Source organism: Mustelus asterias, chromosome 23 (assembly GCF_964213995.1).
Source record: "Mustelus asterias chromosome 23, sMusAst1.hap1.1, whole genome shotgun sequence".
In the NCBI taxonomy this organism is placed as follows: domain Eukaryota; kingdom Metazoa; phylum Chordata; class Chondrichthyes; order Carcharhiniformes; family Triakidae; genus Mustelus; species Mustelus asterias.
In genome coordinates this window covers 63662828-63689048 of record NC_135823.1, presented here as the reverse complement: position 1 = coordinate 63689048, position 26221 = coordinate 63662828, and the positions used below count along the sequence as shown (strand labels likewise).

General features: G+C 43.2%; 1 protein-coding gene across 5 annotated transcripts in view; it reads right to left on the bottom strand.

Annotated features, from left to right (window-relative positions):
* clec16a (C-type lectin domain containing 16A) overlaps positions 1–26221 on the bottom strand; it is a 270292-nt gene that overhangs the window by 118649 nt on the left and 125422 nt on the right. For all 5 annotated transcript variants that reach the window (XR_013500698.1, XR_013500697.1, XM_078240789.1 and 2 more), the window contains one exon: positions 13085–13129. Coding sequence is in view for 3 of the 5 variants with exons in the window: in XM_078240789.1 (XP_078096915.1) it covers positions 13085–13129 (45 nt within the window). In the remaining 2 variants the exon portion in view is untranslated. The remainder of the gene's footprint in view (positions 1–13084; positions 13130–26221) is intronic.

The following is a 26221-nucleotide window of genomic DNA, read 5'->3' as shown; positions in this document are numbered from 1 at the left end:
TCGCGCTATTAATAAGAGATAATATCAGGGTAGTACTGAGGGATGACATAGGCTCTGAGGAACAAAACGTGGAATCATTATGGGTAGAGATGAGGAATAGTAGAGGGAGAAAGACACTAGTAGGTGTGGTATATAGGCCCCCAAATAATAATGTTGAGGTAGGGAGGGCTGTAAACAAGCAGATAAGGGATACGTGTAAAAACGGAACGGCAATAATCATGGGGGACTTCAACATGCACATTGACTGGCAGACTCAAGTCGGTAAGGGTGGAATGGAGGAAGAGTTCTTAGAATGCTGTCGGGATAGTTTCCTTGAACAGCATGTTACGGAACCGACGAGGGAACGAGCTATTTTGGATCTGGTATTGTGTAACGAGGTAGGTAGAATTAAGGATCTTATTGTGAAGGACCCTCTTGGGTCTAGTGACCACAATATGGTCGAATTTCTGATTCAGATGGAAGAGGAGAAAGTTTGGTCTCAAACCAGTGTCCTCTGTTTGAACAGAGGGAAATATGATAGGATGAGGGATGAATTGGCTAAGGTAGACTGGGAGAGCAGGCTGGCAGGTAGGATAGCTGAGGAACAGTGGAGGATTTTTAAGGAGATCCTTTTCAGTTCTCAGCAAAAGTATATTCCAGCAAAAAACAAGGATTGTAAGAAAAGGGAGAACCAGCCGTGGATAACGAAGGAAATAAAGGAGAGTATTAAAATAAAAACAGCTGCGTACAGAGTGGCCAAAAATAGTGGAGAAACAAGTGATTGGGAAAAATTTAAGAAACAACAAAGAGAGACTAAGAAAGCGATAAAGAAAGGAAGGATAGACTATGAAGCTAGGCTAGCAATTAATATAAAAAATGATAGTAAAAGTTTTTATAAATATATAAAAAGGAATAGAGTGGCTAGAGTGAATGTTGGACCCTTGGAGGACGAGAGGGGGGAGTTAATAGTGGGAAATGAGGATATGGCTGAGTCTTTAAATAAGTTTTTTGTGTCGGTCTTCACGGTGGAGGACACAAATAGTTTGCCAAATATTAACGATAGAGGGTTGGCAGCAGGAGAAATACTTAATACGATTAATGTTACCAGAGAGGCAGTGCTGGGTAGACTAATGGGACTGAAGGTGGACAAGTCCCCGGGTCCGGATGGAATGCACCCCAGGGTATTGAAAGAAATGTCAGAGGTAATAGTGGATGCGTTAGTGATTATTTATCAAAACTCGTTGCATTCTGGGGTAGTGCCGGTTGATTGGAAAACGGCTAATGTTACGCCGCTGTTTAAAAAAGGAAGGAGACAAAAGGCGGGTAACTATAGGCCGGTCAGCTTAACGTCTGTAGTAGGGAAAATGCTGGAATCCATTATTAAAGAGGAGATAGCAGGGCATCTGGATAGAAATGGTTCGATCAATCAGACGCAGCATGGATTCATGAGGGGAAAGTCGTGCTTGACGAACATGTTGGATTTTTATGAAGATGTGACGAGGGCGGTTGATGGAGGAGAACCGGTGGATGCGGTGTTTTTGGATTTCCAAAAGGCGTTTGATAAGGTGCCCCATAAAAGGCTGCTGAAGAAGATTAGGGCACACGGAGTTGGGGGTAGTGTGTTAAAGTGGATTGGGGACTGGCTATCCGACAGGAAGCAAAGAGTCGGAATAAATGGGTGTTTTTCCGGTTGGAGGAAGGTAACTAGTGGCGTGCCGCAGGGATCGGTACTCGGGCCGCAACTGTTTACCATTTATATAGATGATCTGGAGGAGGGGACGGAGTGTAGGGTAACGAAGTTTGCAGACGACACAAAGATAAGTGGAAAAGTGAATCGTGTGGAGGACGGAGAAGATCTGCAGAGAGATTTGGACAGGCTGAGTGAGTGGGCGAGGATATGGCAAATGGAGTATAACGTTGAGAAATGCGAGGTTATACACTTTGGAGGAAATAATAACAAATGGGATTACTATCTCACTGGAAACAAATTAAAACATGCTACCGTGCAAAGGGACCTGGGGGTCCTTGTGCATGAGACGCAAAAGCCCAGTCTGCAGGTACAACAGGTGATCAAGAAGGCAAATGGGATGTTGGCCTATATTGCGAGGGGGATAGAATATAAAAGCAGGGATGTCTTGATGCACCTGTACAGGGCATTGGTGAGGCCGCAGCTGGAATACTGTGTGCAGTATTGGTCCCCTTATATGAGGAAGGATATATTGGCATTGGAGGGAGTGCAGAGAAGGTTCACCAGGTTGATACCGGAGATGAGGGGTTTGGATTATGAGGAGAGGCTGAGGAGATTGGGTTTGTACTCGTTGGAGTTTAGAAGGATGAGGGGGGATCTTATGGAGACTTATAAGATAATGCGGGGGCTGGATAGGGTGGAGGCGGAGAGATTCTTTCCACTTAGTAAGGAAGTTAAAACTAGAGGACACAGCCTCAAAATAAATGGGGGTCGGTTTAAGACAGAGTTGAGGAGGAACTTCTTCTCCCAGAGGGTGGTGAATCTCTGGAATTCTCTGCCCACTGAGGTGGTGGAGGCTACCTCGCTGAATATGTTTAAAGCGCGGATGGATGGATTCCTGATCGGTAAGGGAATTAAGGGTTATGGGGATCAGGCAGGTAAGTGGTACTGATCCACGTCAGATCAGCCATGATCTTATTGAATGGCGGGGCAGGCTCGAGGGGCTAGATGGCCTACTCCTGCTCCTATTTCTTATGTTCTTAATATACGCTTCAATAGATTTCTGCAGGTTCTGAGTGGCAGAAATTCAAGTGAAATACAAGGCACAAATGAGCTTGCAGTTCAGGGTATTCTGAGAATTAAAGATATTCTAAATTAGAACATGAACTTTCCATTAACGTATTTAATTATTTTTGTATCTGACATTTTAGTAAAGTCAACATTGACCCTTAAGGAACTTTGAACATCATAATCTGGAGTCACAGCTTTTTCATCATCATCATAGATTCCCTACGGTGCGGAAGGAGGCCATTCGGCCCATCGAGTCTACACCGACCACAATCCCATCCAGGCCCTATCCCCAAAACCCCACGTATTTAGCCTCCTAATCTCCCTGACATTAAGTGGCAATTTAGCATGGCCAATCCACCTAACCTGCACATCTTTGGACTGTGGGAGGAAATCAGAGCACCCGGACGAAACCCACAAGACACAGGGAGAAAGTGCAAACTCCATACAGTCACCCAAGCCAGGAATCAAACCCTGGTGCTATGAGGCAGCAGTGCTAACCACTGTGCCACCATGCAATGTAACAAGAGTTTGCAACTTGCACCTACATCTACTAATCTCAGTTCAGCAGTACGGTATGACAACAGCATGAACCTTTCTTGGGTTTTAGAAGATAATAAAGTGAGTGACATAAATTGTACTTGGGTTTCTACTTTTTGAACTCCGCAAGTGTCAAAACAGATTGAAAGATAACACGCAGATAAGTTAAAATTTTTAGATTCAGCTGCAGCTCAAAAGTATCAGAAAAATTTCCCAGCATTTTGTCATTTCCTAAGGCCAAAAATTGTGTCTTATCTGCAGGTTTGTTTCTTGAAAATTACCATATAATTTAGGACAATTGAATCCAGAAAATGTCTGTACTTTTTTTTTTGAGCCTTGTGCCTGATTATTACATCAACCATAGGCCAAAATTATAACAGTCAATATTACTTGCCTGGAGGCATAACATTTGTACTTTGTACAAGACGAGAATGCACAAGTGTTAAGAAGCAGGAAATATTCTGGCCAACTCCCTCAACAGTCTGTTATCGGGTAGCATTGCTGAAACACCCACCAAAGAAAACCTGCACAACTCAGTGGCGAGAGGGAGTAACTAAAGGCAATCTGAGTATAAGGAGCACAAAATAAAATTCCTATCACTAAAACATAGGCTTTTATTTTAAACAAACAACACTAATGCCCAGGTTATACTGTCCCATTGGTCGAAAATCAAGAAATAAATATATTAATCCTAGAATCCCTACAGTGCAGAAGGAGGCCATTCGGCCCATCAAGTCTGCACCAATAACAATCCCACCTAGGTCCTATCTCCACATATTTACCTCACTAACCCCTTTAACCTACACATCCTGGGACACTAAGGGTCAATTTAGCATGGGCAATGCTAACCCACACATCTTTGGACTGTGGGGAGGAAACTTGAGCACCCGGAGGAAACCCACGCAGACATGGGGACTGCGTGCAGACTCCGCACAGACAGTGACCCAAGCCGGGAATTGAACCCAGGTCCCTGGAGCTGTGAGGCAGCAATGCTAACCACTGTGTCACCGTGCTGCCTCAACACAGTGGTTAGCACTGCTGTCTCAGTGCCAGGGACCCAGATTTGATTCCAGCCTTGGATGACTGCGCGGAATTTGCATGTTCTCCCTGCGTTTATCAGGCTGATTCCTGGGATGGCAGGTCTGTCATGCGAGGAGAGACTAAGTCGGTTAGGATTATATTCACTGGAGTTTAGAAGAGAGGGGATCTCATAGAAACTTGTAAAATTCTAACAGGGCTGGACAGGGTAGTTTCAGAAAGAATGTTCCAAATGGTAGGGGAGTCCAGAACTAGGGGTCATAGTAGGACTGAGGCGAAGAGAAATTTCGTCACCTAGAGAGTGGTCAATTTCTGGCATTCACTACCACAGAAAGTGGTTGAGGCCAAAACATAATGACTTCAAGAAGAAATTAAATACAGCTTTTGGGGCTAAAGGGATCAAGGGATATTGGGGGGGGGGGCGGGGGAAAGAGAAGAGAGGCGGGATCAGCATATTGAATTTGATGATCAGCCATGATCAAAATGAATGGCGGAGCAGGCTCGAAGGGCTGAATGGCCTCATAGAAATCATAGAAACCCTACAGTGCAGAAGGATGCCATTCGGCCCATCGAATCTGCACCGACCACAATCCCACCCAGACCCTACCCCCACACATTTTACCCACTAATCTGTGTGGTTTTCTCCCACAGTTCAAAGATGTGTAGGTTAGGTGGATTGACCATGCTAAATTGCCCTTTCGTGTTCAAAGATGTGTAGGTTTGGGGGAATTAGCAGGATGGGGTTATGTGGGGTTACGGGGATAGGGCCTGGGTAAGATCCTCTGTTGAAGGAGAATCAGTGCAGACTCGATAGTGCAGAGGAGGCCATTCAGCTTGTCAGGATTCGATGGATTCTATGAACATAATCTGCAGCCAGCAAGATCTTTCTTACATTGCCAAATGTGAATTGCACACTAAACTGCTGGAAAGCCTGCACTTGTATTTACCAAGTAGTTCATTTCAATGTTTTAAAAGGATGGGCCCATGAAGCAATACTACAAGAAATCTTGTAGCAATATTAATGCCAGTGTAAGCGTACTAAAAATTTTTTATAGTGAAGTTAAGAACCTCAAGTAGATTTAAATTCTTGGGATATACCATATTTCAAAACAATTATGTTTTATTTTTTAATAAAATCCATCATGTGTACAAGCTGCAATAAGCTAGAATCATGTACTGGCACATTTCTTACTCCAGCTCCTGTACAGAATCTTGGAAGACATACTGATCTTATGGACAGGAGGGTAATCAATTTAAATGGCCCTGATTTCTCCACACTCTACCTGTAAATAAGCGTATTTAAAAAAAAATTCAGACTTGAGTGTTCCAATCCTCTATGAATAACTTTCAGAGCAAACTCGAGACAAGATCAAATAAAAAGTGCCGAATTTTCTTTTTTACACACACGCATGCACACTCACTCGTGTACGCATGCACAGGGTTTCACAATGTGAACTCCTTTCCACTCGCGCAATAAACAGGGGATGAGGAAGAAGGAAGAGGGTTCAGGGCATGTCCACAATAAAATACAAATTAGGGTTTTACATGTGTCCAGAGCCCAGAGTCAGAAGAGAGTGCCAAAGAAGGATGGCCAAACACAAGCCAGTTTCGAACATGACTGGAACATGTGGGTCTGATCTGCAGGGGTGAGTAAACAAACACCTGCCACATTTGTTGTTTGTGTTGAAAAAAAAACTAATTCTGGCCCTGGTAAAATTAATTCTAACTTTCAACTTTCAGGAGGACGTGGAGTTGACCCCAAGGAGGGCCTCCTTTCACCAGTCATCTAAGAGATCAAGTTGACCGCAAGTTCGGCCGACCAGTCATTTCTTATCTTGTGGAGAGACGACGGGCAGGGGATAGCATGAGATCATACAGTCATGAAATAAAACCTCTGAGTCTGAGGCAGTGACAAATTCCCTTCCAATGGTGTGACTGGAGGTAGTTGAGGAAAGGATGAACAATGAAAGCCAACAAAACTCCAGGTTGAAACAAACGGTAAAGACTAGATTGAGGCAAGTTAAATTTGGTTGCAAGCTTGCTAAAACTGACAAAAGCTCCATGACATAGACTTGCAGCCTTTGACAGCTATATTTGGAGCCCCAGTTGAACTCGCCAGAATCACTAAGATTAAGGCAGACATCATTGAATTCGCCTCATTAATAGCCCGCAGGCAGATTCTATTAACTTGGAGATCCCCCAAGCAATCCACTGCTTCATCCTAGTTTGAAGACGTAATGTATTTGCTTCATTTGGAGAAGATTAAGTATACAATAAGTGGATCCACTGAGAAACTTTATTGCAGATGGCAGCTTTCTGTCTCTGTAAAGAGTTAATTACTGTTGACAGTTGGTTTAAATTGGGTTTTTTCTCCCGCTTTGCATAATCTTTGTCTGTTCACTTGTTTCATCACTGTATGGTATTCTACTTTGGCCTGTTCCTTGTCTCTTTTTGTAAGCCAATAAAATAATTTAAGAAGAAGACAAATGGAGTGTTAGCCTTTATTGCCAGGGGAACGGACTACAAAAGCAAGGCATTTCTGATATAATTGTACAGGCCGTTGGTGAGACCATACAGAGTACTGCATACAGTTTTGGTCTCCTTGCTTTAAGGAGGTATGTACCAGTTTTGGAAGCAGTTCAGGGAAGGCTCACCAAGCCGATTCCGAGGATGAAGGGCCTGCCCTATGACAAAAGGCTGAGCATGTTCAGCCCAAACCCACTGGAATTCAGAAGATGATCTTATCAAAACATAAAAGATTCTGAGGGCACTTGACAGAACAGATGTTGAGAGGATGTTTCCCCTTGCAGGGGGTTCTAGAACAAGGGGATAGTGGCCTAGATAATGTCCTCTTTTAACGTTTGAATATGACTCCCGCTTGCTGCTTTCCTCAGAACGCTCTTGGACAACCGTTACTACAATTACAAAAAGAGAAAATGTTGGAAAATCTCAGCAGGTCTGACAGCATCTCTGGAGAGAGGATAGAGCCTGCTTTCAGAGTCTGGGTAACTCTTCGTCAGAACCATTCAAGTCATCCAGACTCGAAACGTTGGCTCCATTCTTTCTCCACAGATGCTGTCAGACCGGCTGAGATTTTCCAGCATTTTCTCTTTTTGTTTCAGGTTCCAGCATCTGCAATATTTTGCCTTTATCTTGTCAGAGGGTCAGGAGATTGTAGTGCCACCTAACACAGCCACAAACAAATAAATCTCCTCGTTGTCTGTTCTGGTCGAATACTGTTGCCACCCCCATTTATTACCTACACTGGCTAAACTTGCTTGCAATGCTTATCAAATCATAGAATCCGTACAATGCAGGAGGTGGCCATTCGGCCCATCAAGCCAGCACCGACAACAATCCCACCCAGACCCTAACCCTACGTATTTACCCTGCTAGTCCTCCTGACACTAAGCGGCAATTTAGCATGGTCAATCAACCTAACCTGCACAGCTTGGGAGCGTGGGAGGAAACCCACGCAGATATGGGGAGAACATGCAAACTCCACACAGACAGTCACCCAAGGCTGGAATCAAACCCAGATCCCTGGTGCTGTGAGGCAGCAGTGCTAACCACCATGCTCTATGCACACTGTCCATTTCAATGGATTCAGAAATGCTTTGGTCGAAGAGAAAATAAAAATTGCCACACACCATAGACAGACATTACTAAAGTTCTGGAATGTCTGTGGTGACTGCCACTTATACTGCAGGCTGAATCACAAGTCTGGGCACAATTATTCTGTTAGTGGCCCTTTCCAACTGAGGTGCGATCAGTTCTAATTTCATGTATAGACTGCAGTAGAAATCTAATTTTGCAACTGTTGTTTCCTCCTTTTATGAAATTCACCACTTTAACTCTGGAGTGCACTACCCCTTCAATTTCAGGAACAAGATAATTATTAAATTAAAACTGTCAAGTGCTTAAAAACCCAATCAGTAAACCCATGATTTTGCCTGGTAAAGAACGAACTTGCACTTACATTGCACAATCTCAAGATGTCCCAATATCTTTTACAGCTAATTAAATGCTTCTAAAAGTGGAGTTAGTTCGAATGCAGGAAATACAACCACAATATTTGAGCATCAGATCTTTTTTTTTTCCAGGCACAGGTGAAAAGATAAAAGTGTTGATCAGGTCACCAATAGACCATTCCGTCCTTTCTCAAATAGTGCCACTGCATCTTTTACATCCACCTGAAGTTTAACCTCTCAGCCAAAGATGGCATCAACAATGAGCAATTCCACAATGGGCAGGCGATGGCCTAGTGGTATTATCGCTAGACTACTAATCCAAAAACTCAGCTAATGTTCTGGGGATCTGGATTCGAATCCCGCCATGGCAGATGTTGGAATTTGAATTCAATAAAAAATATCCGGAATTAAGAATCTACTGATGACCATGAAACCATTGCCGATTGTCAGAAAAACCCATCTGGTTCACTAATGTCCCATAGGGAAGGAAATCTGCCGCCCTTACCTGGTCTGGCTGGCATGTGACTCCAGAACCACAGCAATGTGGTTGACTCAATTGTCCTTGGGCAACTGGGGATGGGCAATAAATGCTGGCCCAGCCAGTGACGCCCATGTCCCACGAATGAATATTAAAAAAAGTGGACTAAAGCCCTATATTAGCTATACAAGTCTCTGGAGTGGAACTTGAACAGACAACTTGACTCGAGGGACAAGAGTGCTACCCCTGAGGATAGATACCAAAATTGGGCTAAACATTCCTCGATTAGGGAAGGAAAATTTATTGACCATGATCATCAGAAAACCCCCTTCCTGCGGTCTTCAGATGAGGAGGACATGATTAGTTCAATTGTGTGGCTTGGATGTCAACCATGGTAAGAGAGAATCGGAGCAGAAAAGGCCATTGTAGTCCATCCAGCTGGTCCCAAATTCACAAACATATCTTCAACCCTCTCATACTTCCCACAATTGATCTTTCTTGGCCGCAAAATATATAGTTGTGAATAGCATCAGAAATATCAAGAGACATCTATGTATTTATGCATTCAGTTCCATGTATTCACTATCTCTTTGAGTTGGTTGTCCCAGTTAAGATTGAGATTATGCTGAATTATCAGTCATGCTGCAGTTGGTTACCCATATTAAACAGCATTTACTGCATCAGTCCAATGCCTGTATTTAATCCACTCGCACCTCATTTGTATCAGCAAAGTTTTTTCACTTAATGTACAGAGTAAACAATAAAGGCCCTGAAGCGACTTGCTAAGGCATCATCTTGCTAAGGCATCATAGAATCCTACAGTGCAGAAGGAGGCCATTCAGCCTACTGAGCCTGCTCCGACAACAATCCCGCCCAGGCCCTATCCCCATAGTCCCACGTATTTACCCTAGCTAGTCCCCCTGGCATTAAGGTGCAATTTAACATGACCAATTCACCTAACCCGCACATCTTTGGAGTGTGGGAGGAAACCAGAACACCCGGAGGAAACTCCACGCAGACACAGGGAGAACATGCAAACTCCACATAGACAGTGACCCGAGGCTGGAATTGAACCCAGGTCCCTGGCACTGTGAGGCAGAAGAGCTTACCACTGTGCCACCGTGCCGCCCAGGTCCATGTATACATTTTGTTCCTGACTGACTGACCCAGGTACTGATCCACTCCAGAAACTATTCCCCAAGCCAATCAATCCTCCATGTAACACTAGCACTCATTGTTTGGGCAATGCTTGAAGAATGAACATTTGAGGAATGTCGTAGAGGGCTGCTAGTACAAATGCAGCCATGCATCAGAATGCATCGTGATCTTCAGAACAGGAAATGCAAAGAAAACAATACAAAAATAAGTGAAAAGAATTATCTGTAGGAAAAAGGAAATCAAACAATCGAAAACGGATTTCTTAATTCCCCGTTATACAATTGTACTTACTTTTCTATGTTTAAAAAATTTTAAAAACTGATAAAGAAAGTTATATCTGAAAGTAGGGCTTGCTTTAAAAATTCTTAATTTAGCGTCCAAAAAATTATTTTAAAAATCCGATTTAAAAGCTCTTCCTACTTGGGGTGGCACGGTGCCAACTTGGTTTTCATTGCTACCTTTCAGCGTCAGGGACCCGGGTTCAATTCCAGCCTTGGGTAACTATGTGGAGTTTACGCATTTTCCCAGTATCTGCATGGGTTTCCTCCGGGTGCTCCAGTTTCCTCCCACAGTCCAAAGATGTGCAGGTTAGATGGACTGACTATGCTAAATTGCCCCTTAGTGTCCAAAGATGTGTAAGCTAGGTGGATTGGCCATGTTAAATTGCCCCTGAGACATGTAGGCTAGGGGGATTAGCAGGGCAAATGAGATAGGACAGGGGCTGGGCATGGTTAAGATGATCCGTCAGAGAGAGGGTGCAGACTTAATGGGCCGAATGGCAATCTTCTGCACTGTCGGGATCCTATGATTCTTATAAGTTGGACTGAGCTGCTTCATCTGCTGTTTCTTGAAAGCAACAAGTGTGTTGATGCAATGAGAACAAAGTCAAACTGCAATAGTTCTTTAATGCAGTATGACTCAAAATGTTGCAAAACCTGCCCCCAGAGGGAAAGTTAAAAAATTGTCGTTATGTAAATAAATTTCAGAGGAAACTGCATTCCATTTCGGCCAGCCTACTTAATAAATAAACTTATTAAACATAAAGGCATTGCAAGAAAACCTCTGAACTAGTCTTATTTTAATAACCAAATGTCTAGGACTCTGAATAAAAAGCTGCTGCCGGCCTACTTTGCAGCATGAATGTAGAATTGTGTACAAACCACAGGCTAGACAAGTAGAGAAAGAAACACTCAAAATCATTCCAACCCAATAAAAAAAAATAAACTAGAAAAATGAATTTATGAAATTTGCCATGCAGAAAGCAGTGATAATGTTTGTACAAGAAAGTGCAAAAACAAAACAGGGATTACTTGGCCAAATGGCTCAGCTTGCTTTGAGAAACATGGATATGTTAAAGCATTGAGATAATTGACAGAAAATGTTGGAAATACGCAAGCCAGCCATGTAACATTTGTGCAAGGAGAGTCTAACTTGCAGTTCAACAACTTATCAGAAGTGGAAGATGTTAGGGACGAACACCTTTTGAGCAAAAACAGGTGGGGAGGAAAGAGCAAATGTTCCTGGTAATGGGGTACAGCAAGAGTGATTAAATGACGAAAGGGAAGATTGGTGCAAGGCAAATAAGGTGGATAATGGAACAAGTGTAGAAACAAGAGATGGATCCAGAGGAGATGCAAATAGTTCCAACAGAAGAGCAGAGGAGGAAGCTGGCTAATATGCAAAGTCCCCAAAGCCCATGAATGTGATAGATCAAAGGTAGGTAGTCTACAGTGTCGTGGACCACCCTGCCTGCAGATTTCTAGCACCTACATTATTTTGCTTTGATGTTGTTTAATTTATTATCTCAACAAAGATGTTCTTCTCTATGATGGAATCTTCGTTTCTCTCTTTTGCCATGTTCACCTCACAGCTCTCTAACACTGCGTGTGTCATTTAATCACTGCAATAGCTCACCACTCCCTCCCCAGCTTTCTCACTTCACACCTTCCTTAAAACTCTGGTATAGGCAAAGCGGTCAAACTCCCGTGGCTCAGGAGCTTGTGGGAGGGGCCATGGGGAATTGGGAATATCAAAAGAGAAAGAGAGCGAGAGAGAGCGTGAGTGCGTGTGCGCGCGAGAGAGAGAGAGAACACATGTGAAAAAAGGGAAACAGAGCAAAAGGCGAATCTACCCATCTGGTTCACTAATATCCTTTAGGGAAGGAAATCTGCCATCCTTAGCTGGTCTGGCCTACATGTGATTTCAGACCCACTGCAATGTGGATGACTCTCAACTGCCCTCCAAGGGCAACTAGGGATGGGCAATAAATGCTGCACAGCTAGCGATGCCCATGTCCCACGAATGAAAGAAAAAAAAAGAGGGAGACAAAGAAAATGATATTGGGAAAGCAAGAGACCTTTGCCCTTGACAAACCACAAATTGCAAAATGATAATTACAAAACAGTAACGAAAATGTTTCTCCTTAAATAAGGCAATCTCGGTCAAGGATAAAGACATGGTGCAATGACTTTCTACATACCATTCTTGCAAGATTTACTTGTATTTTCTCCCCCACGCAGCACAGCAACAATCACACTAATTTTATGGTCAAATTTTATGGTTTAAGAAAACGGCCTGCACATGAGCACTTGGCACAGTTTTGAGGGCACATAACATTTTCTTCTTCTTCATCTTTGGCTTTCTATGCGTTGCCAAGACAAGCAGTGCAGATAAAGGAGCCCGCTGTCCAAATGTAATTTTCTCCAACGGCGAAAGAAAATTATTAGGTCCGTTTTCAGTACACAAGCACGGTGTTTGAAGACAATACTGTCTTTCCTTGGCTTATTTGTATTGCTTATCAAAAATGTCAGAATCACATCCCAACAGATAAAATGATGAAAAATGAAAACAATGCATTTTTATTCTATTTTAAACCATTATTCACTCAGTCTATATTTTGCACTTGCAGCAAAATTGCACTCGAATCGTCCAGGTCAATCAATTTTAAAGTGAAGTACTTCTAAAACAATTGGGAAAAGGGCATTTTCTTCCCGTTATATAGCAGGGAGATCCTGGGTTGTCTGCATTTTCAGTTTACTCGATTAAATGCATTTTTGAAGCGGATTTCAGGGTTCTATCTTGTTTGAATACCTTACACTAACACCAGCTTGAAAAATACATGAAAATTCCACTGAATGTCATGAGGTTTACCATCTCCAACCCTACCTTATAGAAACGCCGCAATAAGTGGACACTTTCTTCCCGTGCACCCTGTAGAAAAAAATGAAAAATTATAGAACGGCATGTATAATGGAACAATGAATGCAACTATAACCTAATTAATGGGCACGGAAAAATCAGGCCCAATTTGGGTTACAAATATATAAATAAAATCAGATCAATTTTAAATCCAAAAGCAACACAAAATCTAGCCTTATGAGCTTTTGCTGTTGTGGAGGGCAGCCTACTCCAATACAAATGCCATGATGTGGAGATGCCAGCGTTGAACTGGGGTGGGCACAGTAAGTCGTCTCACAACACCAGGTTAAAGTCCAACATGTTTATTTGGAATCACGAGCTTTCAGAGTGCTGCTCCTTCATCAGGTGAGTGAAGGAGTAGTGCTCCGAAAGCTCGTGATTCCAAATAAACCGGTTGGACTTTAACATGGTGTTGCGAGACGACTTACAATGCAAATGCGACACCAGATGGTGTGTGCGTTAAAACAGGTGGTTTTCAGCCTCCAATTTAGTGTCGGAGGAGGTCAAAATATATAGCTGACGGCTGAGAAACTGTTAACAATTTAGCTCTCTTCCATACACTCAAACCCACTTGCTACTTCTTACTGCTGATTATTGATTCAGCTACAGGAATTGATTCTCCAAGACAAAATAAATCAATGGAGTAGTCTATCAGAGATGTGTGAAAGCCATTCACGTTATGTTTCCCCATCTCCATTTGGTCTCTGTCAGGCACAACCTCAATGTATTTGCTAAGATGTTTGAATCATCTTAATACTCCATAGTCTAGTAATTCATAAAGCAGGTTATTTGGGATTACGTTCTTCCATGTGCATAGATCCCTGAAAATTGGCACCCAGGTTGATAGGACTGTTAAGAAGGCGTACGGAGTGTTAGCTTTTATTGGTAGAGGGATTGAGTTTCGGAGCCATGAGGTCATGTTGCAGCTGTACAAAACTGTGGTGCGGCTACACTTGGAGTATTGCGTACAGTTCTGGTCGCTGCATTATAGGAAGGTTGTGGAAGCATTGGAAAGGGTGCAGAGGAGATTTACCAGGATGTTGCCTGGTATGTATGGTGGGAAAGTCTTGTGAGGAAAGGCTGAGGGACTTGAGGTTGTTTTCGTTAGAGAGAAGGTTAAGAGGTGACTTAATAGGAGGCATACAAGATGATCAGAGGATTAGATAAGGTGGACAGTGAGAGCCTTTTTCCTCGGGTGGTGATGGCTAGCACGAGGGGACATAGCTTTAAATTGAGGGGTGATAGATATGGGACAGATGTCAGAGGTAAGTTCTTTACTCAGAGTAGTAAAGGCGTGGAATGCCCTGCCTGCAACAGTAGTGGACTCGCCAACATTAAGGGCATTTAAATGGTCGTTGGATAAACATATGGATGATATTGGAATAGTGTAGGTTAGATGGGCTTTAGATTGGTTTCACTGGTCGGCGCAACATCGAGGGCTGAAGGGCCTGTACTGCGCTGTAATGTTCTATGTTCTACGTACATAAAGCCATTCTTGTGTTTCCAATCAGGTGGCTTTAGTGTACTAAAGTTCAGTGTCAGGATAAAGCAAATTATGAGGTGCTAAAAAAAAAGAGACAGGTCAATTTTCCCATGATATATAACCCACATAAATAATTCATGCCACCACCCGAGTTCCATAAATAAAGATTATTGCATTACAAACAGCAGCAAAACTTTGGAGACTCCAGCAAACCGCCCCCTCTTAAATCATTAAACAAAGAATGTCAACTCTTTCCTGCACTATCGGCCCATTCAGCATGAATTGCGATCTTGCTGTAAACCACAATACAGCCGAGGTCAAGCAGTGGTAAGTAGCACAAACCAATGAGCAAATATTTTACCCACTGATGATTTGGAACCTATTCAGCCACCATTGCCCCCACCTCCCACATTGGCCCCTTCCCCAAATACATATCCCTTTCAATAGCACCTGCCTCCAATAAGTTATTAATTACAGCCCAAAGAACAACTGTCACTCTTTTATCCTGGTATTTGGGCTTAATGTTTTGATCCCCTCCTCTTACACTTCATGAAAAGGAAAATGGTCCTGCCCCAAATTCATACACAATGTTGCTCAATTGCACTGTAGACAGAACATCGTTTTTGGACTGATGGCAGCATCCCATCAGTGGAAATGCAATTGAGCAAAGTTGAGTATGAATTCCAGCATTGATGTGATGCCAGTTATGTAAGCCATACATTCCAGTAATTGGCTGATTGAACCAAACAACACATTCCATTGCTTGTTCCTAATAGGCAGAGTATAGACTGTACTCAACCAGCCCACAATTGCACAATGCAAAACATGTCTGTCTGATGCGATTCCATGATTGGGCAGTACTTACTCAACAATCCCAAGTGTGCTAATATCGACACCAACAACCAAAAGAAGATAATTAGTCAAGCTCATAACAGGACTCACTCACGCTTGGTAGAAGCGACACACGGGGCAGGGGCCTGTTCTCTGCAAATCAAAGAAATATGCTCTTGTGCATTTTTGTACAAGAACTTGCTGCCAGAGGAGGTACTGGAAACAGATACGACTGTGACTTTTAAGGGGCATCTTGACAAATACATGAATAGGATGGGAATAGAGGGATGTGGTCCCCGGAAGAGTGGGGGTTTTTAGTTCAGATGGACAGCATGGTGGTGCAGGCTTGGAGGGCCGAAGAACCTGTTCCTGTGCTGTAATTTTCTTTGCTCTTTGAGCTTGGGCAGCCTTTAGATTCCTGCTGCTTTGTCCATGGGCCAATCAGAGTTGGCTTGCCAACGAAGCAGAACTCTTTTCTCTTGTATATTAAATGTAATCATTTAAATTTGGCCTTCTGGCATTAGTCCTGATGAGTGCAAGGCAAAAAGATTTGGCAACATTTATGTTGGGAACAGAAAGGTACGATGGCAGGAGGGTGACCTCCAAAAAAAAATCAATGCAGTGAACAGTGAAATACTTCCTGGATATATTTCCAAGAACACAATGTTCCTCTCTAATTTTAAAAGCGTTCTAGTGATTTTCATGCCAAAATTGCAGAAAAGAAAACAAATTATAGCATAAACATTATTGCCCACATAAACTTCTAGGAGGTTGGTAACCCAGGTGAAACGGCCATTATTAAAAGGGGCTGCATTTCCAATCTCAGTGAGATTGCTGATAAAGATCTGACGACAATATTGAACGGGTCTCGTGCAATTTAAATAGACTTGGTATTAAAACTAAACTCCTACGCCGAAAAGTAATTCTGTCACAATTTGCTTATCCCTTCTAGACTCAATAAACTTCAATTTGTTCAAAACTCAGTTGGCTATCGTCTATACTCATCCCCATCTTCAGAGCCCAAACTGAACTTCTGACCCTCAACACATGGAATTTTGAATGCAGGGGAGGGATTTTCTGGCACACTGAAGTCGATCTCTTGTGTCCAGACCTAATGAGTGTTAAATTCCAAAGCTGCGGTCAGAATGACTGCCCTTGACATCAAAGCAGTAATTTACTGTGTGTGGCATCAATGAACCCTAGCTACATTGAAGTCAATGGGAATCAATGGTGAAAACTCACCACTGGCTTGAGTCATATCTAACACAAAAGGAAACTAACTGATTTCTGGAAGCCAATGATAGCCCAGTGGTTAGCACTGCTGCTTCACAGCGCCAGGGATACGGGTTCGATTCCCAGCTTGGGTCATTGTCTGTGTGGAGTCTGCACATTCTCCCCGTGCCTGCGTGGGTTTCCTGAAGATGCTCCAGTTTCCTCCCACAGTCTAAAAGACATGCTGGTTAGGTGCATTGACCCGAATAGGCGCCTGACTGTGGCGACTAGGGGAACTTCACAGTAACTTCATTGCAGTGTTAATGTAAGCCTTACTTGAGACTGATAAATAAACTAACTTTATCTTGACCCGAGGACATTGCTGCAGTAGTGCCTCAGGGTAGTGCCCTAGCCCCAACCACATTCAGCTGCTTCATCAAAGACCCTCCATTCATCGCAAGGTCAGAAGTGGAGATGTTCACTGGTGAAGGGAGTGTTAAGTACCATTTTTCAAATTTATCAATGGTGTTATCAAATGGCAAAGCAGGTTCAAGGGGCTGAGCGGCCTATTTCTATTCCAAATTTATATGAATGTTTGCATCTCCACACCTCAGATAATGAAGCAGTCTATGCCTGAACAGCACGCCAGGTTTGGACAACATTCAGGAATAATCGAGCTACACAAGTGCCTGGGAAGACCATCTTCAACATCTAAACATCCCCCTTGACAGTCAATGGTATTATCCCTTTCCCCAGGGCTGTGGACAGGGGAGAGCAGTCACACTGACCAGAACTTAATTGGAGGAGCCATATAGATACTGTGGCTACTACAGCAGGTCAGAGGCCAGAGCATTCTGCAGTAAGTAACCCATCTCCTAATTCCCCAAACCCTTCCTGCCATTTGCACGGTATAAGTCAGGGGAGTGATGCAATACTCTCCACTTGCCTAAATATGTAAGCTCCAACAGCACTCAAGAAGCTTATCAACCACGTCAAAACAGCTCACTTGATTGCTACCCAAGTATCCACTCCTTCTATCACCAGTGTACCATGCTGCAGTGTGTACAATCCACAGATGCACTGCAGCAATTTGCAAAGGCTTCTTCAACAGCTCCTCCTAAATCGATGACCTAGAAAGTCAAGGGGAGCTAGCATATGGGAACACCACCATCTGCAAGTTCCCACCATCTCAACTTGGAAATGTACTGCGCTGTCATGTTTCTGGGTCAAAGTTACTGGGTCTAAATTCTAACATCACTGTGGCAGCACCCTCACCACATTGACTACAGAATTTGAAGAATGCAGATCACCGCTAACTTCGAGGGGAATTGGGAATGGCAATAAACGCTGGCCTTGCCAGTGATGCCCACATCCCATGAATAAACAACAGAAAATTGTGCTGGATCATCAAACAACTTCAACAACTATCAAGTGCACTCATTCAGAATGATGAATTCCCATTTCAATTATAGTCTCCCAACAATGCCCTCATTGTCACAGAATGTGGCTGTTTTCTCAAAAGAAAAGCCTTTGGAGCAGCCCACAAAAGGTCAAAACCAAGTAAAACTGCTTTGTACAGTCACACCCACCAAATCTATATTGTGTTTGCATGCTCGCTTGACTTATAAGAACGTTGGAGTAGAATTTCCACACACACTGCATATCAAGTTTCACCGAGATTCCCCCTTCATTCTTCTGAACTCCAATCCTAAACTGACCCAATCTCTCCTCATACGTCAGTCCTGCCATCCCAGGAATCAATCTGGTAAAACTTTTCTGCACTTCCTCTAGAGCAAGAACTTTCTTCCTCAGGTACCGCACACAATATTCCAGGTGTGGCCTCACCATGGCCCTGTATAATGGCATTAATATATCATAGAACATAGAACAGTACAGCACAGAACAGGCCCTTCGGCCCACGATGTTGTGCCGAGCTTTATCTGAAACCAAGATCAAGCTATCCCACTCCCTATCATCCTGGTGTGCTCCGTGTGCCTATCCAATAACCGCTTAAATGTTCCTAAAGTGTCTGACTCCACTATCACTGCAGGCAGTCCATTCCACACCCCAACCACTCTCTGCGTAAAGAACCTACCTCTGATATCCTTCCTGTATCTCCCACCACGAACCCTATAGTTATGCCCCCTTGTAATAGCTCCATCCACCCGAGGAAATAGTCTTTGAACGTTCACTCTATCTATCCCCTTCATCATTTTATAAACCTCTATTAAGTCTCCCCTCAGCCTCCTCCGCTCCAGAGAGAACAGCCCTAGCTCCCTCAACCTTTCCTCATAAGACCTACCCTCCATATCCTTGCTCCTTTACTCTTATCCTCTCGCTATGGAGGCCAGAATACCATAAGACATAGGAGCAGAATTAGGCCACTCGGCCCATTGAGTCTGCTCCGCCATTCAATTATGGCTGATATTTTTCTCATCCCCATTCTCCTGCCTTTTCCCCATAACCTCTGATCTCCTTATTAATCAAGAACCTATCTATCTCTGTCTTAAAGACACTCAATGACCTGACCTCCACAGCCTTCTGCGACAAAGAGTTCCACAGATTCACCACTGTCTGGCTGAAGAAATTCCTCCTCATCTCTGTTTAAGTCTGAGGCTGTGCCCTCTGGTTCTAGTTTTTCCTACTAGTGGAAACATCCTCTCCACGTCCACTCTATCCAGGCCTCGCAGTATCCTGTAAGTTTCAATAAGATCCCCCCCTCATCCTTCTAAACTCAGCAATGTTTTTTTAAGGTCAGTTTTAGTTACTCACAGGTGGTATACTTGATACTCTTACTAAAAATGCTTGTTTTTTGTGATTAATCTGTTTTCAACAATACTACTGTGCACGGTTACCACCCTAAATGCATTGAAACCATATAAACAAAAATCTAAAAAAGACACCTGCGATAATAAAACGAACAATCGGGTAATCCAAATAGAAACAGCTTTAGTGGAACGTGGAGCTTTGTGGCCAACATTTCTAATGCATAGATCCCTGAAAGTTGGGAATCAAGTAGATAAGGTTGTTAAGAAGGCATATGGTGTCTTGGCGTTTATTGGTAGGGGGATTGAATTTAGGAGTCGTAGCGTTATGTTGCAACTGTACACAACTCTGGTGCGGCCGCACTTGGAGTACTGTGTGCAGTTCTGGTCCCCACATTACAGGAAGGATGTGGAGGCTTTGGAGAGGGTGCAGAGGAGGTTTACCAGGATGTTGCCTGGTATGGAGGGGAGATCCTATGAGGAGAGGCTGAGGGATTTGGGATTGTTTTCGCTGGAAAGGCGGCGGCTAAGAGGGGATCTTATTGAAACATATAAGATGATTAGAGGTTTAGATAGGGTGGATAGTGATAGCCTTTTTCCTCTGATGGAGAAATCCAGCACGAGGGGGCATGGCTTTAAATTGAGGGGGGGTAGTTATAGAACCGATGTCAGGGGTAGGTTCTTTACCCAGAGGGTGGTGAGGGATTGGAATGCCCTGCCAGCATCAGTAGTAAATGCGCCTAGTTTGGGGGCGTTTAAGAGATCCGTAGATAGGTTCATGGACGAAAAGAAATTGGTTTAGGTTGGAGGGTCACAGTTTTTTTTTAACTGGTCGGTGCAACATCGTGGGCCGAAGGGCCTGTTCTGCGCTGTAATGTTCTATGTTCTATGTTCTAATAGGTGAGAAAATGCATTCACTCGGACTGAATGCCTGCACGGTCTCAGCCCCAGAACTGAGCAGTTTCTCTGCCTCTTTGGATGCAGAGTGAAAAACTGCCCAATCTACTGAAAATATTTACAGTACTTACAATATAACGGGTGGCACGGTGGTTAGCACTGCTGCCTCACAGCGCCAGGGACCCGGGTTTGATTCCCGGCTTGGGTCGCTGTCTGTGTGGAGTCTGCACGAGTTTCCTCCGGGTGCTCCAGTTTCCTTCCACAATCCGAAAGATGTGCTGGTTAGGTGGATTGGCCGTGCTAAATTCTCCCTCAGGTGTACCCGAACAGGCGCCGGAGTGTGGCGGCTAGGGGATTTTCACAGTAACTTCATTGCAGTGTTAACATAAGCCTACTTGTGACACTAATAAACAAACTTAAAACTTAAAAAATAAGGACACCTGCAAATAAACGCTAGCTCATGTCAGTCCCTACGGTGTTCATTACTTACATATTTCATCTAACATCAAGGAATATTTAATTGCAAAAAATACATTAAAAATGGTACACAATTGCAAAGTTCCTGGAAAGTTTAATATCTATAATTATGCAAATGACTGAGTGGAAACATATGCCATAAAATCATTTCAGATAACTAGTGCAATTTAGAACACAATTTGCACCCAGCTTGCCAATTGTGCTCACAGTGGAAACTCTACTGCTACATTTCTCAAAGGAAATACCTAACAGGTTGCCTTCTTTGTTCACAGACTCCCTTATCTCAAAGGAGATGGGGAAAGTATTTGTCATTTGGCGATTACGAGCTCCTAGATCCAGCCGAACTAACCAAATGCCACAGCCTTGGATTAAGGAACCAACTTACTTCCAAAATCAGTATCTGTGCCATGGCTGACATAGATGCCAATACAGTACGAGCGGTAAATAAGCTGCAATAGTGCTTATTGAACAAGGCTCCTCCTTCATCAGGTGAGTCACCTGATGAAGGAGCAGTGCTCGGAAAGCTCGTGCTACCAAATAAACCTGTTGGACTTTAACCTGGTGTTGTGAGACTTCTTACTGTACAATAGGCTAGTAATCAGCAAATTACATGAACCCAGGGACTGACAGATCAGTTAGTTCTCTAATGGTCAGCGAGCCAAAAAATTACAAAGGATCTTGACTGAAGCAGAATTACAATGAAATGATTAGGAACAAAATATTTGGAAACTTGGAGAAAGATAGAAATAGGATCCAAATATGCAATACTTATATTTTTCAATGAACTGATCAGCAACCTATTGCAATAAGAGATGTCTGAAATATTATCAGAACAAGGCACCACAATTATTAGCAAATGGTTAGTATGTCTGCCTCTCAGCGCCAGGGATCTGGGCTCAATTCCAGCCTTGGGTGACTTTGTGGAGTTTGCACGTTCTCCCCATGTCTGTGTGGGTTTCCTCCGGATGCTCCAGTTTCCTCCCACAGTCCAAAGATGTAGAGGTTGGGGAGATTGGCCATGCTCAATTGCCCCATAGTCTCCCAAAATGTGATGGTTAGGGGGATAAGTGGGGTAAATATGTAGGGTTATGGGGATAGGGTCTGGGTAAGATGCTCTATCAGAGATGGGCCGAATGACCTCCTTCTATACTGTAGGGATTTTAAGATTTGAAAAGCAAGCTTTGCACATGCACGTGGATGTCATCTTAAAAAGGGTCAATTTTTTCACCATGAGATCATTAAATTCATTAAAGGACAGTCTAACTTTGTTTCTCCAGTACATGGATAAGATACCTTCTGGAATAGAGGGAATGTTTGGGAGATGAAGGGGGTCTGATATTAGAACATAGAACACTACAGCGCAGTACAGGCCCTTCGGCCCTCGATGTTGCGCCAACCAGTGAAACCAATCTAAAGCCCATCTAACCTACACTATTCCAATATCATCCATATGTTTATCCAATGACCATTTAAATGCCCTTAATGTTGGCGAGTCCACTACTGCTGCAGGCAGGGCATTCCACACCCTTACTACTCTCTGAGTGAAGAACCTACCTCTGACATCTGTCCTATATCTATCACTCCTCAATTTAAAGCCATGTCCCCTCATGCTAGCTATCACCATCCGAGGAAAAAGGCTCTCACTGTCCACTCTATCTAATCCTCTGATCATCTTGCATGCCTCTATTAAGTCACCTCTTAACCTTCTTCTCTCTAACGAAAACAGCCTCAAGTCCCTCAGCCTTTCCTCATAAGACCTTCCCACCATACCAGGCAACATCCTAGTAAATCTCCTCTGCACCCTTTCCAATGCTTCCACATCCTTCCTATAATGCGGCGACCAGAACTGTACGCAATACTCCAAGTGTAGCTGCACCAGAGTTTTGTACAGCTGCAACATGACCTCCTGGCTCCGAAACTCAATCCCTCTACCAATAAAAGCTAACACTCCGTACGCCTTCTTAACAACCCTATCAACCTAGGCGCCAACTTTCAGGGATCTATGCACATGGACACCGAGATCTCTCTGTTCATCCACACAACCAAGTATCTTACCATTAGCCCAGTACTCTGTAATCCTGTTACTCCTTCCAAAGTGAATCACCTCACACTTTTCCGCATTGAACTCCATTTGCCACCCCTCAGCCCAGCTCTGCAGCTTATCTCTGTCCCTCTGTAACCTGCAACAGCCTTCCGCACTGTCCACAACTCCACCGACTTTAGTGTCATCCGCAAATTTACTAACCCATCCTTCTACGCCCTCATTATAAAAGTGACAAACAGCAGTGGCCCCAAAACAGATCCTTGCAGTACACCACTAGGAACTGATATTACATTGGGTATATTTCTATTTCTATTTTGTCAAAGAAATAACCTGGAAATATTCCAATTTTGCCAGAGCCAGAGAGAGTGTCTTGTACCCCTGGCATTGATGGGGAAGATAATGCTTGGGTTTAAATTTCTGATGAGATACTGACACCTGCTGGGAAGTGTACTGTGAGCTGCAATGCTCCATACAATCAAAGATGAATATCAATCCTCACAAGGCAGGCATATCAAGTTTGAGAGAACAACAAGCTGGGCAAGCTTTCACCAGATGGTGAAAATGGTGGTGGAACAAAGCACCAGCCTGAATGATTGCCTTCACTTCACACACTCTGAAGGCAGAGAGTGAGCGAAATAGAAACAAAACTGCAGATTTTCAGACTTCGTTTTCTTGCAATTTCTCTTCTTTCTGAGGGGCCTGATTTCACTGTAGGTTCCAGAAGTAAAAATAAAATAGCAAATTAGAGAGGGATTTCTCAAATGTACTTTCATCCCCTTTTAGGTTAAACCCCTGTAAGCGTGTAGGCCAACGAAAGAATTACTAACTCATCCCAGGCTTGTGAAAGGCTTCTTTCCAGTCAACGTGGCTTTCACACAACTTACGGAAAGACAATTTAAATGTCTGTCGCAAGATCAGGAGAAATAAATGTGTGCTAAAGAACAGAAAGGGATAGAAGTCAAATCTAATCAAAATCAATCTGTAATAATTGAGTTCACTAATGATCTTGCAAAACGTTATTAATACTGAACAAACAATGCAACACAGACAAGGCACAACACCCCAAGTTTACTTGCAAGTTTTCTTCATTTTGACCCAAAGTCTGTACAGGACGTCTGAATATTAGTTGGTGTATTTGTACAGATAATTGCCCAGAAACACCACACAAATCTTATTTCATAGCATGCCTTTTAATCTTTTCAAAGTTTATTTATTAGTCACAAGTAAGGCTTACATTAACATTGCAATGAAGTTACTGCAAAATTCCTCCAGTCGCCACAGTCTGGCGCCTGTTCGGGTCAATGCACCGAACCAGCATGTCTTTTGGACTGTGGGAGGAGCACCCGGAGGAAACCCACGCAGACACAGAGAGAACATGCAGACTCCGCACAGACAGTGACTCAAGGCCGGGAATCGAACCTGGGTCCCTGACACTGTAAGGCAACAGTGCTAACCACTGCCACCATGCTGCCCCATTACCATTTACCATTGCTAATATAAACACTAAAACTGGCTAAGGCATTATAACATGGTTGAAGATTATAATTTAAAAGTTATTTTAGAGGATGTCAAGAGTGCCTGGCTTCCAATTCCATCTGACAGCATTACTCCATTATGTTACCCTGTTAATAGCATTAGAGGTCATCTGCAACATTAGAGAGCTGGGATCTCGGAACTTGTGATGTGGCCCTGAGAGCCTCGAAAGCTTGTGTGGCTTTTGCTACCAAATAAACCTGTTGGACTTTAACCTGGTGTTGTTAAACTTCTTATCTCGGAACTTTCCAGACATGAAGGAAGAGTTTTAATCTCAAAGGCTGTGACTATTCCAATGCATTCCTCTGGTCTCCTATCCTCTGCAAATTGGAAGTCATCCAAATTTTAGTGGCCCAGTCTTAGCAAGTCCTGTTCTCCGTTCACCAATGCTTGACGACTTACGATACAATGTTTGGATTTTAAAATTCCCATACTTGTTTTTAAATCCTCCCATGGCCCAATGAAGCCCAGTCCATCACGCAAACCAGCCTCCCATCCATTGACTCTGTCTACAGTTCCCGCTGCCTCCGCAAAGCAGCCAGCATAATCAAGGACCCCACGCACCCCGGACATGCTCTCTTCCATCAGGAAAAAGATACAAAAGTCTGAGGACACCAACCGACTCGAGAACAGCTTCTTCCCTGCTGCCATCAGCCTTTTGAATGGACCTACCTCGCACTAAGTTGATCTTTTCTATATCCTAGCTATGACTGTAACACTACATTCTGCACTCTCTCCTTTCCTTCTCTCTGAACGGTATGCTTTGTCTGTACAGCCTGCAAAAAACAATACTTTTCACTGTATACTAATACATGTGACAATAATAAATCAAATCAAATCTCACCATCTCTATAATATCCTCAACACCCCGCTTCAAAGCTATCTTCCTTCTTCTAATTCTGTTCCCTTGCATATCCCGAATTTTAATTGCTCCACCATTGACGGCTGTGTCTTCAGCTGCCTACGCCCCAAGCTCTGGAATACCATGCCCTGCGTTTCTCAGCATCTCTACCTCTTTTAAGGTGCTCTTTAAAACCTACCTCTCGGACCAAGCTTTTGGCCAACTGGCCTAATATCTCTTGTGTCTCATGTCATACTTTGTTTTATAACATTCCTGTGAAGTGCTTTGGGATGGTTCTTTACGTTAAAGGTGCATTGTTAGTGGTTATTGGTGTTGTAATAGTCATAGCAGAACCACAAAGCATAAGGAATAAATGACTGGAACAAAAGCATGAGGACTTTTTTTAAAAAGCAGATAGAACTGCAAGATAAAGTATTTTTGCATCAGTGCATTTGGCAATTCTGCTCTCCATATTACAACGAATGTAATGGAGAAGGCAAAAATAAACATTCCAAATTGTGAAAAGCTCAAAACAGTAAAGGTCCAAAGAGACTTAAGAGTGTGTATACACAGAGGTTTTAAAGGTCACGAACAGCTACAAGAAAAATAAAATCCACAAGGCTAATGAAGTGCTGGTCTTTATATCTGACAGGAATAGAACAGAAAGGGGTAGAAGTCAGGCACAACTATAGAAAGCTATGGCTAGACCATACCTGGAGAACTGTGACCGGTTTTGGTCACCATAGCTTGAGAATCATAGAAACCCTACAGTACAGAAAGAGGCCATTCGGCCCATCGAGTCTGCATCGACCACAATCCCACCCAGGCCCTACCCCCATATCCCTACATGTTTTACCCACTAATCCCTCTAACCTATGCATCTCAGGACACTAAGGGGCAATTTAGCATGGCCAATCAACCTAACCCGCACATCTTTGGACTGGATATACTGATTTACAAAGGTGAAATCTAAATTCTGAAGACTAAATTGAGAGATTACACAAGCTAGGGTTGTATTTCC